A 13,229-nucleotide genomic window follows, 5' to 3' on the forward strand; every position below is an offset into this window, starting at 1 on the left:
TCCTGATCAATGCCACGAGACGAATCATTGTCACAAACATACACACATAAAAAATCGATAACTTGGAAAGAAACGTTCCGAATACGTGAACTACTTCAAGAATATATGCGCAATTACAACCACTTTAGGATAGTGTTTAATTTCCCCCTACACATGTTAAAAATTGCGACTAAGTTTTGGGTGGCCTCTGTTCACCTTTATCGACAAAGTTACGACATTAGCTACCTTACCTCAGCAATAGTTATTTGTTGGGAAAGCCCGTTAACGTTTTTTACCAAAACATGATTTTCAATACTATGATCAGTATGATCAGTATAATAGGCCACCGTCCTGAGTTTTCAAAGATTCTGAGAACCTGGATCGAATCTGGAAAAGACTACTAATTCTTACTTTTTACAATACCTAGAAAAAGGATGCACATGATAGTAAATTACATTAAAACACTAGTACTAGAATAATTGAATGCTGCTTTTCCCATGACAGTCTCAATGGAACATGCAGTCACGCAAGAGTCTAAGTTTATCTCAGTCACAATTCCTAGTATCGATGCTATGTTGAAACCATTAATTTCAGTATTCAGTCTCCTTTTGTCTTCAAAGTTGCGGGTCTGTACTGTGGCTCTTGTCAGGCAGTTTTTATGTGCGACGCTCATATTCTATCATCTCTATGACGTCATACAAGCGTCCTTAGTTCCACCGTCAGAAGTTGGGTGTAAACTTTTTACTGGACGGTGTATGTGATGATATCATCTCCAAATCAAACACTTCGACAGACGAATACACTGGCTTTCATTTCACAGAACGTTAACTTTTAAGCCAAGCAACGGTAAGTACATTTGTAAATCGTCTACAATATCTTCAGGATCAAAACCTAGAAAAAAATTCTAGAACTTTCTTTTTGTGTAGATATCAAAAGCAAATTAATTCTACAAAGCGTCAGTTAGTTGTCAGGGTAATCTTAAACTTGCATATTAGGGACCATTCATTATTTATGTCAGGGGGCGGGCAGGCAAGATCTATCGAAAAGCAAAACAAAAGATGTTGACCCACCTCCAACGAAAAGAAGAAAAGTCATGAACCTTCAACATGCAATGTGAAAAATAGGTAGCCTCCCTCCTCCCCCACCCCATAAGCAAAAAAAAAATTCTCAAGATGAAGAAACGTTAATACGGACACTTGAAAGCTTGTATTTTGTATTGTATTTTTATGTTTGTTCTCACTGATTTTGCAAGTGATTGGTAAATGCTAAGGAAAATCTGGTACCACTCGGTAAAACTCGATCTGGAGGTAATATTGAGACATCATTGGTTTTAAACTGTGATGTATGAGCTATTATGTTTCCGACTCTCAACATTTCCATTTATAATATCAGAGAACAACAATAAAAGCATTTTTCAAAAATAAAAATAAAAATCAACAATCTTATCAAGAATCAAATATCATTAGAAACAGATAGCCCCCTCTTTGTACGCAGATTTCCTGATGACCCCCCATCTTAATGTACTGGATTAATCGTGACCCATCCCTTATTCTTGCCAGCCCACCCCTCTGGCATAAATAATGAGTGGTCTCTTATATCTACTTGAACCGTCGTTACGGCTTTACTTGTATTGTTTCTCCTTCTCACTAGTTATTAAAACAAAACCACCAAAACTTAATCAATTAGCTCTGCAGTGGAAAATCGTTAAGACAAAACTGTTATTAACTGTTTTTACCCATCCGCTGCAAAACCTCCTACTAACCTACGTACAAACAAACAACTGCATAATAATTTCAAAATATATAAAGAAATGAACTGAGCAAAACCAAATGTGTAACTAACTATTTTTTTTTAATGACTTCAGCTGAAGTAGTTGATTTTTTCACTTAGCTTAGGTCCACAAGAAAGTTAAGCATGAAATACCTGATAACTCACGTCTAAATAAATTATTCAAAATTCTTCACTCAAACAGAAAAAAATGAGTGGAAGGGGCTTTTTAAACTTGTGAACAAACTGCTGCACTTAATGTAATATATTTTCTTGTTAATATACGCTTTGAATCTTTAGTTTATTTTCTCGTGCTTTGCCTTCGGCTAAATATTATCTAACCTGAAATATTTATCTAGGTATCACATGTTTTGGGAAACAAAACAAAAAAACTAGCTACAATGATATATAAAAAAAGATATTTGAACTTCCTCTTCTGAAAAATATTCCGTGTACTTGGCTTTCAGCTTCTGCAACAGAAAACAATCAATCAGATGTACAGAAGATACAAAATGTAAAGCAACAAAGGTAACAAGTGTGCCCCCCCCCTCCTCCCCCTTACACTCATTTTGTGCCGAATTTATTTTGGAACCCCATAGGTAATGGATTTCAGGTATAAAAACGTTGGAAAAAAAAGATAAAAAGCTATACACTTTTTGGAGCAATTGTTTAGGTGCAGATAACTGTAAAAGCCACTTTCAATCTTTCCTCAAATTAACATGTAACAAGCTACTTTAATTTACTATCTTGTTACGCAGATGTTTAAAGATACTTTTTAGTGCATCTTGAAGTAAAGCACGATAAAGCTTTCTGAACATTGATAACCAAACAAATCAACACTATTCAATTAAAAGTCGAGGACACCGTCCAGTTGACTTGTGATTAGCTCAAATCTGCACGAAAGAATTAGCATGCGTTTTAACACACGTTCAGGCTCTTTGTTGGGAGGCGTGAAGGGGTAGAATGGGGACTGCAATTTGGGCAAATTTTCACTGGGAAAACGAAATTTGGGGCATTAGGACTGGAAATCACAAACAAAACCATAATGGGACTGAGACTGGGATTTTGAAAATTTGGGAAAACAATAGGCTAGGAAATAGGATTTTGGCAATATTGGGCTAGAAAATTATACTTAAACACCCCTCCCCCTTCAGGACCCTATTTGCTGTAAAGTTCAGAACAATGCTTTTACCGGTTTTCCTCAAAGTCTATCGTGACGTCATCACCGATGAGTACAAACGGAGCCCAGTACTTTACGGCACCAAACCTCTCCGACTCTCGAAGACACTTCATGGCCTGATTAAGAGCCACACTGGCACTACATCCACGACGCAGATGTTGGTAGAAACTTTTCATAAATTCCATAGTGGCCTCGTCATCAATCGCCCAGAGTGACACCAGAACAGAACGTGCACCAGCACCCAAGAAAGCCCGTCCAATGCCGACCACACCCTCGGCCGCGATCTTCCCTTGAGCACTGTGACAGCAACTAAGCACAACAAGCCTTGCACGCAGCCTCACTGCCTGCACATCTGCCATTTTCAAAATGAAATCTTTCTCTTCAGGAATCCTGGATGCCCTGGCGGGGTTGGGAGCCAAAGCAATTTCACCACTTTCCATATTGCCATGTGCTGCAATGTGTACCAAGGCAACTGAACCGATTTGTCTCAGCACCTCTTCTTTTGTTGCTTTTTTTCCAGTTAAAGGTTTGACATCGAGCATGTGTCCTATCGTCTCTACTTCCTCTCTGGCGTATGGCAATGGTGATAGGATGGGCTCGCCCAGCTCGTTTCTAACTTCCTCCACACATGGATCTCCCACAAGCAGCACTCCACTCGTTATGTGGTAGTTCGGAGCAGCATCTGCCATCACTTTTAGACTCGTCAATGAGGGAAGAATGCGTATCCTGAGTGATTCACTTAAATACTTTGATTTATCATCTAAAAATGCAGCATACGGAGCCAGGCATAATGGACCATCTGGGACAATGATTAACTCGTCACCGTCAAGCAAGTCAGCAATAGGGCCAATAATGCAATCATGGAAAAGGCGCAAGGAATTGTTTTTGCATTCTAATGTCTGAACCTTTTCCTGAACAAATTCTTCACAGGGTAGCAATTTGTTTTCTAGCGCATCAAGTGAACGATTTTCACAAGTAACTCTTGCAGTAATGTGATGTTCTTCGAAAACATTGTTCCTTACACACGCCAAGAAGGTAGCAGCATCGTCTTCTGCGACTTCTTTTTGTCTGAATTGAACACTTCCTCCTCTGCAGACTACCCACAAATGGATGTTGGTACTTTCAAGTGCCACAAAAACTGTTTGTGGCAATGTATCGCTCAATATGCTTGAGATCGTTTCATTAGGTTCTAATGGCGAAGAAGCTGGAAGTTCAGAGTCATATTTTAATTTCATGAGATCCATTAAGGCCTGTGCTCGTCCTTGCTCAGCGACACACAACGCCTCGTCAGTCTTTTGAAGCCTTACTAGAGTTCTCCAAAGGGCAGTGTAAGCATATTTACAAGCATCACGAAAGGTTATTTTCCACACATCTTCGGACTGAAGAAGTGCACGAACATCGTTGTAAGTTTTCACGCTGGATCGATAATGACCAAGGGCTTCGCGTAAAGAGCCAGAGAGGTCACAGTCACATCCCAGAGAGTAATATGCAGCTCCTTCTCCGGTCTTGTCCCCCAGTTCCTTGACAATGGTAAGATATTGGTTGTGGTGCTCTACGGCTTGTTTAAAATCACCCAAGCGACGGTAAGCATTGCCAAGATTGCAGTAAGAACGTCCTTCTCCATCTCTCAGTTCTAGTTCTTTGGCGATGCTGAGATCGTGGTTGTGGAACTTAATGGCTTGTTGCAAATCTCCCAGACTCTGGTAAGCATTGCCAATATTACCATAAGCACCTCCTTCTCCTTCCCTATCCCCCAGTTCATTGACAATGCGAAGATGTTGGTTGTGGTAGCCAATAGCTTGTTGAAAGTCGCCTAGACTCTGGTAAGCATTGCCAAGATTCCCAAAAGCCGCTGCTTCTCCAGGTCGGTCTCCTAGTTCTTTGGCAATGCTTAAACGTTGAATATGGTACTCAATGGCTTGTTTAAAGTCACCCAGACTATCATAGCAATTGCCAAGATTGCCATAGGCTTTTCCTTCGCCATCTTTTTGCCCAAGTTCTTTCGTAATGCAAAGACATTGGTTGTGGAAATCAATGGCTTGTTTAAAATCACCAAGACGACGGTAAGCATTGCCAAGATTGCCGTAGGCAGCCGCTACTCCAGCTCTCTGACCCAGTTCTTTTGCAGTGTTCAGACGTTTATTGTGGTACTCAATGGCTTTCTTAAAATCACCGAGGCTCTGGTACGCGTTGCCAAGATTGCCATAGGCAGCTCCTTCTCCAGCCCTGTCTCCTAGTTCTTTGGCAATGCTAAGATCTTGAATGTGGTACTTAATGGCCTGTTTAAAATCACCCAGACTATCATAAACATTGCCTAAATTACCATAAGCGCGTCCTTCGTGATCTCTCTGCCCTAGTTCTTTAGAAATCGTAAGACTTAAGTTGAGATACTCAATGGCTTGTTGAAAATCCCCCAGACGACGGTAATCAGTGCCAAGATTGCCATAGGCAGCTCCCTCTCCAGCCCTGTCCCCCAGATCTTTGCAAATGCTTAGATCTTGGAAGTGGTACTCAACGGCTTGCTTAAAACCACCCAGACTCTGATAAGCATTGCCAAGATTACAAAAGGCAGTTCCTTGTCCAACCCGGTCTTTAAGCTCATTGGCAATGTTAAGACTTTGGTTGTGGTACTCAATCGCTTGTTTAAAATCACCCAGAGCCTGGTAAGCATTGCCGAGATTTCCACAAGCACGACCTTCATCATCTCTCTGCGCCAGTTCTTTGGCAATGCTAAGATCTTGCTTGTGGTAGTCGATGGCTCGTTTAAAATCACCCAGACTCTGGTAAGCATTGCCAAGATTTCCATAACTTACTCCTTCTACAGCCCTATCCCCCAGTTCTTTGGCGATTCTGAGATGTTGGTTGAAGTACTCAATGGCTTGTCTAGAATCACCCAGACTATCGAAAGCACTGCCTAGGTTGCCATAGGCATATCCTTCTCCAATCCTGTCCCCCAGTTCTTTGGCAATGGCTAGACATTGGTTGTGGTACTCAATGGCTTGTTTAAAATCACCCAGACTCTGGTAACCAATGCCAAGATTTCCATAAGCCCGTTCTTCTCCATCTCTCTGCCCCAGTTCTTTGGCAATGCGTAGACGTTGATTGTGGCACTCAATTGCTTTTTTAAAATCTCCTTGACTCTGATAAGCGTTGCCAAGATTTGCAAAAGCACGTGCCTCGTTCTCTTTCTGCCCCAATTTTTTGGCAATGTTAAGACGTTGGTTGAGGCACTCAATTGCTTGTTTAAAATCGCCTAGGCGGCGATAAGCATTTCCAAGACTGCCATAAGCAGCTTCTAATGTTGTCATGTCCCCCAGTTCTTTGGCAATGCTGAGATATTGATTGTGGTACTCAATGGCTCTTTTAAAATCGCCCAGACTCTCGTAAGCTTTGCCGAGTTTGTCATAAGCACTTCCTTCTCCAGCCTTATCCCCCAGTTCTTTGGCAATGAAAGCATGTTGGTTGTGACACTCGATGGCTTGTTGAAAGTCACCAAAGTCTTGGTACGCACTGCCAAGATGGCTATAAGAACGTCCCTCTCCAGACCTGTTTCCCGATTCCTTGACAACGCTAAGTTGTTGTTTAAAGTCCTCTATCTGGTTCTTTATCATAGTGTATATATGTAATGTGGCGAACTTGCTTGCCACCCGTCTAGATTACATCTATTTTATCTGAAGTATAAAATGATAATGTATCAGGTTGATCAAATCATTTAAGTTTTAGATATTTTGTCATCTCCCCGGCAGGAACTGAAGCTCTCGATTGGTAAGTAAGTGATTCCCAAATCCTATCGGGTACTCAGATTTTTTCTTTGTCCCACGCTCGCGCAACATTTCATCTTAATCACTTATTTACCGAGCTTCAATTCACCATCTTTGTTTATTACACATGTTCGATTTTGACATTGCTGAGCTTGCAGTTGTAGGACGTTGTTGTAGGACGTGTGTCAAATGTTGTAGGACGTGTGTCAAATATGAACCTAGTAAATGGCCCAGCTCACCAACAATAGTTGTCCGTGCAATGGAAGACTCGATGAATTTATCACTTTCCACATGCCCATGAGTAGATTTGTGCTTACTCCACTTATGTCCAGGATTGAACGCACTTACAAAATTTAGTGTTTGACGAAATTCTGCAAAAGCAACGATTTTTCGGTCCAGAAGACAGAAGCAAAAGTTGCGTTTTTTTGTTACTTTGACGTTTTCTTGCTGTTTAGTAAACGAAACGGTTTTTCGTTAGCTAGAAGCAAAATTTGCGGTTTTTCGTTAACTGGACAGTTTTTTGTCATGTTTACGCCCCCTTCCTTTCAGCTCGCGAATAAATTTCGTCATTTTCGTTGAGACAGCGATTTTTCGTCATTTTCGTCAAATTCGTCGTTTTCGTTGCCCCCTTCCTTTCAGCTCGCGAATAAATTTCGTCATTTTCGTTGAGATAGCGATTTTTTGTCCTTTTCATCAAATTCGTCGTTTTCGTTGCCCCCTTCCTTTCAGCTCGCAAATAAAATTTGTCATTTTCGTCGACCCTTTGCAATTTTTCGTCATTTTCGTCGAGACAGCGATTTTTCGTCATTTTCGTCAAATTAGTCGTTTTCGTTGCCCCCTTCCTTTCAGCTCGCGAATAAATTTCGTCATTTTCGTCGACCCTTTGTGATTCTTCGTCATTTTCGCCGAGACAGCGCTTTTTCGTCATTTTCGTTACCCCCTTCCTCTCAGCTCGCGAATAAATTTCGTCGACCCTCTGCGACTTTTCATCATTTTCGTCGAGACAGCGATTTTTCGTCATTTTCGTCAAATTCGTCGTTTTCGTTGCCCCCTTCCTCTTAGCTCGCGAATTAATTTCGTCATTTTCGTCAACCCTTTGCGATTTTTCGTCATTTTCGTCGAGACAGCGATTTTTCGTCATCTTTGTAAGAATACAAAAATTTGTAATTTTCGTCACTGCGTTCAATCCTGGACATTACTCGCTTTCCCATAAGTACGTTGCAATACCAGATCTAGTCACATAGTTAATGATTTGAACCTGGGAAAATAGTGTGATCGTCTGGGTGATAATAGTTCTGAAAAGAACTGTTGTTGATGACTGATGTTTCGACAACCTGAGCGGAAGTCATCTTCAGAGTTAAGTGGAAAGTTGTTGTCAGTCGATGGTGTTATAAGGCAGGTTCGTTAAAGGTGATTGGTCAGTTTTGCCGTGATGTTATTGGCTGCAAGACTTGTGTAATTTTTGAAAAACGTTCGAAGACTCTTAAAATAGTGTGGTTGTCGACAGGTTTGTTTGTAGTCCGATGCTGACGATTTTTAGTGTAGTGTTTTAACTACACTTATGCGGTGGTTGTGGGTGAGGTAAAAGTGCTACCGGGATAACGCTAGGTGTGGACTAATGCGCACTGAAGTAGAACAAGCGTGCCATTCATTTCGAAAGATCGGCTTTCAAAAGATCGTATATGTAATTATATGCAAGATGCAAATCCTCGCGTTTCCCAGTATGAATTGCAAGAATTTCTTGTCTTTCGCCGCAAAATAAACTGCAAATACATGTCAAAAACTTCGAGTTGCAAGTAAAGTTTATTTGTCAAACATGAAAGCGAAAGTTTTTTAATGTACCACGAGTAATTTAAAAGCAGCATGCTCTTTTCCTAAAACATCAACAATCGGTCACGCAAATTGAACATGGAGAAATGTCAAGTATGTCCTTCGTCTGAGAGCGGAATGTTTTGTCACAAGGACTATTAGCTTGAGTTTTCTCGCCTGCCTTGCAGCAGGACTTGTCGCAATATCCTCAATATAGTCCTAAACCGGCCGTTTAGACTGTGTGACGGGGGCTTATATTTTCAGACCGTGAGACAATAGATTTGACCGTTTAGCTGTAAAGTTTTTCGCGTGATGTTAAATATCATGTTCGGCAAGCTGCCACTATTTGTCGGCATGTGTGCATTGCATTGAAGTGTACTGATGATAAAAATAAATCCTGCAATTGGTGATCCAAATTTTAAAGACAGCGATTTTGGTAGCGTTTAATTAAAGTACTGAGAGCAGCGGTTTCCACTGTGCGTGCTAAACTTACAAAGGGCTTTGCATGGCGGTTGTTTTGTTCTTAAACAATATTTATTTTGGGGCTTTCAAAGGTCGCACGCAATTAATTATACAAGATTCAAATCTTTGCATTTAAGCAAAGTGTGTTTTGGAAGACTTTCTTGTCTTTCGCCACGAAAAAAATTCCCGTTAACACAGCAAGCACTTGACTAAAACTAAGAATTGAATGTTTAAAACAGTAAGAGTCAAATCAAAAGTAGCGAGTAAAGTTTATTTGTCAAACACAAAAGCGAATGTTTCTAAATTCACAACCACTGAGTAATTTAATAGCCTGCGTGACGCATTCTTAATAATAAAAACAACATCCCGTCACGAGTTGATCATTTTCTCATGTTTTCTCGAGTCTTTCCTTCCATGAATGAAAATTTAGCATAGGAAAAATTCGAATTTCCAGTTCCTCACCCTTTACAGCAACGTAAGATGAGCAGACTTGAGCAGAATTCCGTTGTCCTCGTGGAATTTTGATTTTGAACAGAAAACTTGATTTCTCACGGGCATACATTGCTGCGAGCGTCATTTATCACGTGATGCATTTGTCCCTTCATCGGCCATTTTGGAGTTTGTAGAGTCTACGTAGCTCGAGTGGTAGGAAGCGATTCATTGCTAACCTCGCGAGATCGTGATTGATTATCACGAGTATTTAACTGTTCGCATTTTATGTTGAACACTGACAATACAACTTCTAACATTCCTGTGCAACCCATGATTTTTTTCTTACGTGCTTGCTAACAATATTTTATTGTGATTCCAGAAAATCTTTGTACCCACCCCACAAGGGTTCATTGGAAATTCTGATGGGAGAGGGGGGAGGGGGTCTCACAATTAAACTTTTAAAATAAAGTATGAAGATAAACCGAAATTTCCAGAGATGTTGGATGTTGGGGTGAAGGGGGGGGGGGGGGGGTGAGTATTAATATTTTCCTGAGTAGCACATTTGTATCAAACACTACACTGTCCGTACGGACCGCTCGTTTAGTTGGTAGTAACTCAGTCCACGTGTTCTATTTGAAATTCGTGCCTCTGATTGGCTCTCCTATTGTTTTCGATTCGCTGATGGAACACGATCGTGCGCCGTTCGTCTTTACAATTTAAAAAGAGAATCATTCTTACACTGCTTCTTATTAAAGCGTGAACACTTAAAATATGTCTGGAATGTTCTTTGTGTTTTAACCAATCACATGCGAGAACTTCAGACCGCAGAAACCACAAACAACGAATGGGTTTCCATCGGTCACGGAACAATATTCGGTTCTCGTTTCGCTCCAATTTACAAGTAAACACTAACTGCAATTCCTTCCTTTTTGAGAACATTCACTGCCCTACTGAAGAATATGTTTGAGTGATTTTTTTATAAAAAAAAAAATGAAAAACCGATGCGCCCGACGCTACGATTTGCCCCAGTTGCCGCCAATTTTCAAAAATTGTAACGAATTAGTATCTGCAATTCGTATTTGATACACTGATAGAAGGAAGGTTCGTTTCTTCGATAACAGCGAAACGATAGCGGGAAGGAAAAGCGAAAATCAAACGATTGAGCGATTGGGGTGTTTACTTTGCACCAATCACGCCAACATTTCGAATAATTTTCGTCTGGAGCCTTTGCAGTTTGCAGTCTTACGATCACGGAACCTCTGATTGCCTAAGGGTTGAAATCGTTTGCCAAAATAAATCGAATCCCTTGTTCTACCGAAAAGATTTACAATCAGTAACGAAAGCTCCACAATTTTGTATTTTATATTCGGTTTATCGTGTTTACATCTTATGTCTAGACGTGTCTACAACAAACTGCATGCGCTGAACCATGTCGTATAACGTCGCTAGAGAAACTGTCCTCTTTTTTCTTTCAAAAATCCCTGAAACCATCTCCTGGATGTGGCCCTCGATACGAAAGAATAGCAGTTCTTTAAATTCCTGAAAAAGACAGAGCGTGTATCCTGAAACAAAATATGAACTTGAGTTGCTCCGTGACCGATGGAAACCCATTTATTGTTTGTGGTTTCTGCGGTCTGAAGTTCTCGCTGGTGATTGGCCAAACACAAACATTCCAGACATATTTTTTAGTGTTCACGCTTTTATAAGAAGGAGTGTAAATTCTGGTTAAAAGTGCACAAAAACTATAAGAACGCGCCCTCGTTATTTATGAGCGACAGTCAACTCAGCAGTACCTCGTTGACTATTGCTTAAAGAAAAACTCGGGCTCGTAGTCTAAGGGCCTGTTTTCAAGCAGGTAGGGTAACCCTAGGTGCTAGGGTTACCCTAGCAAGACGGTTAGAAGATAGCCCGGCTTTACAAGGAAAATTCGCAGGTAGGGTAACCCTACTTACCCGGGTAAACTTACACCGGTTACGCTTCAGTTAACCTTGTAACATTTTGTCGTTAGCAACTGTTATTCGAAAATAATTCCGTTCCAGTGCAAAAATACGACAAATTGTGAACAAACACGATGTTTCTTGGTCACAATTCGCTGTTTTTGTCGGTATTTTTAAACATATTTAGCTTTTTGGAGCCAAAATAAAGTTGTCCCGGGTAGGCGAGTTATCCCTAGCAGAGCGTTTACAAGGCAGCTAGGGTAACCCTAGCGCCTTGTAAACACGTCGATGAAAAAAAGAAGAAATGTGGGAGCGCTAGGGTAACCCCAGGTGCTAGGGTAACCCTATGTGCTAGGGTTACCCGCCTGCTTGTAAACAGGCCCTAATTGTTAGGCTCGATTTCCAGACCGGACCCGAGAATACGGCGGAAATCGAGCCTATCTAATTGTTAAATACAATCAAGACGAGTGTTTAAGCCTTGATCGGTTCGAGGATTGCCGGACGTTTTTCAAATGGCTATATTTTCTAATGATTCTTAAGTTTATGATAATTGACATAATTAGGCGGAAAGCTCACCGAGTGTGTTAGATCCAGACACATTGAAACAAATCCGGCAATCTTTTAGATTCACCCCTCATGCTCGTGTACCAAATTACGCGAAGAGTGTGTTCCGCTAGTAAATTTAAAGAGCATGGATTTGTTTACAAAAGAATTTCTGCGGAAAAAATTTCGTCAACTCTCTGTTTTTAAATATCTCCGGAGCCTTCATATATTCATAGATTCATATCTCATTGAAAAGGCTTAGAAAATTACGATCCTCAGAAAGAATGAACAACCCACTTGTGTATAAAGATATACGAGCCAATACACAATACAAGCCTAGTGCGCGGCCAACCGATTTTCCGGGAATTTTGGTCGACATTTCTAAGAAAATGACCGACTCCAGATCCATAAAATATAATACACGAAGCAATAAAATACTAACCACCAGAGTAAAGAGCTTTTCATTGTGAAAAACACATTTATTCATTTATTTAAAATTTTGCTAGCATTTCTTCTAGCCAATAAAAGCGGTGAAATTGTGTTATTAAATTCCGCATATTTTAAACAAACACGCTAACTAAAATAAATAAAGAATATTATTGACTTTTGGCCTAAGGTTTCATTTTAACCAGACAATTTAAATTTAGAAGACGTTCTTAGCTTCGAAACCATGCAGTTCAGTCCTTTAAAATAACGGCAAATTAAAATAAAATTGCCTCAAATCAAACTGATAAATGTTTTCTAAAATAACAAGGAGAAATGTTGATCTTTAAAAGGTGTCACTCGAAACCTGAGTCACCACATTTGAAAGAAATTATTTTCCTAATCTACACTGTCTACAGCATCCAGTTTAATATATGTCGCAATTACTTACAAATGACGTTCCTTGAATCTGTTTGTTGGCTGTGGCCTGTTAACAAAACAAAACAAAACAGTATTCAGCGACGCTAGCCTTATTCCTCGCGAAGCGAGGCCGAAGGCCGAGCGTAGCGGGGTGTATAATTTTGTCCCTCAAAGGGCTCAGGCGGGATGAAATCTCGTGTGGAGTTTACGGTCATATATATATATTTATTTATTTGTGAGCTTGGTGTGTGGCGGAAATGACGTCACACGGCCGCCGCGCGCTGGTGGCATAATGGTAAGGCGTCGAACTTGAAATCAGATCTTCGGGACTGAGGGCGCGGGTTCGAATCCGGCTAGGGTTTTTTTTTTTTTTTTTTTTTTTCCTTATTTTTTTTTGTGGGTTCGAATCCTGAGCCTTTCATTTTTATCGTTTTTCTTTTCGGATTAAAATAACACTGATTTCCACATAATACTCCCTGAAAAAGGTATTCAGGCTATAAACCTTTCATCGCCATC

General features: G+C 40.4%; 1 protein-coding gene across 2 annotated transcripts; it reads right to left on the reverse strand.

The window, feature by feature from the left end:
* Window positions 1-113: 113 nt before the first annotated feature.
* Window positions 114-12,777, reverse strand: LOC144634226 (uncharacterized). Of its 2 annotated transcripts, XM_078493120.1 has the most exons (3): window positions 12,745-12,777; window positions 2,939-6,597; window positions 114-2,216 (listed from the first exon to the last, which is right to left on the reverse strand). In XM_078493120.1, the coding sequence occupies exons 2-3, from the start codon at window positions 6,535-6,537 to the stop codon at window positions 2,210-2,212; spliced, it is 3,606 nt and encodes a 1,201-aa protein (XP_078349246.1). In that variant the 5' UTR covers window positions 6,538-6,597; window positions 12,745-12,777; the 3' UTR covers window positions 114-2,209. The 2 variants fall into 2 exon arrangements, with proteins under 2 accessions (XP_078349246.1, XP_078349247.1); XM_078493121.1 differs by lacking the exon at window positions 12,745-12,777 and having other exon boundaries at window positions 2,928-8,626.
* Window positions 12,778-13,229: the final 452 nt, after the last annotated feature.

Source organism: Oculina patagonica, chromosome 13 (genome assembly GCF_052425735.1).
Source record: "Oculina patagonica isolate OP01 chromosome 13, crgOcupat, whole genome shotgun sequence".
In the NCBI taxonomy this organism is placed as follows: Eukaryota; Metazoa; Cnidaria; class Anthozoa; order Scleractinia; family Oculinidae; genus Oculina; species Oculina patagonica.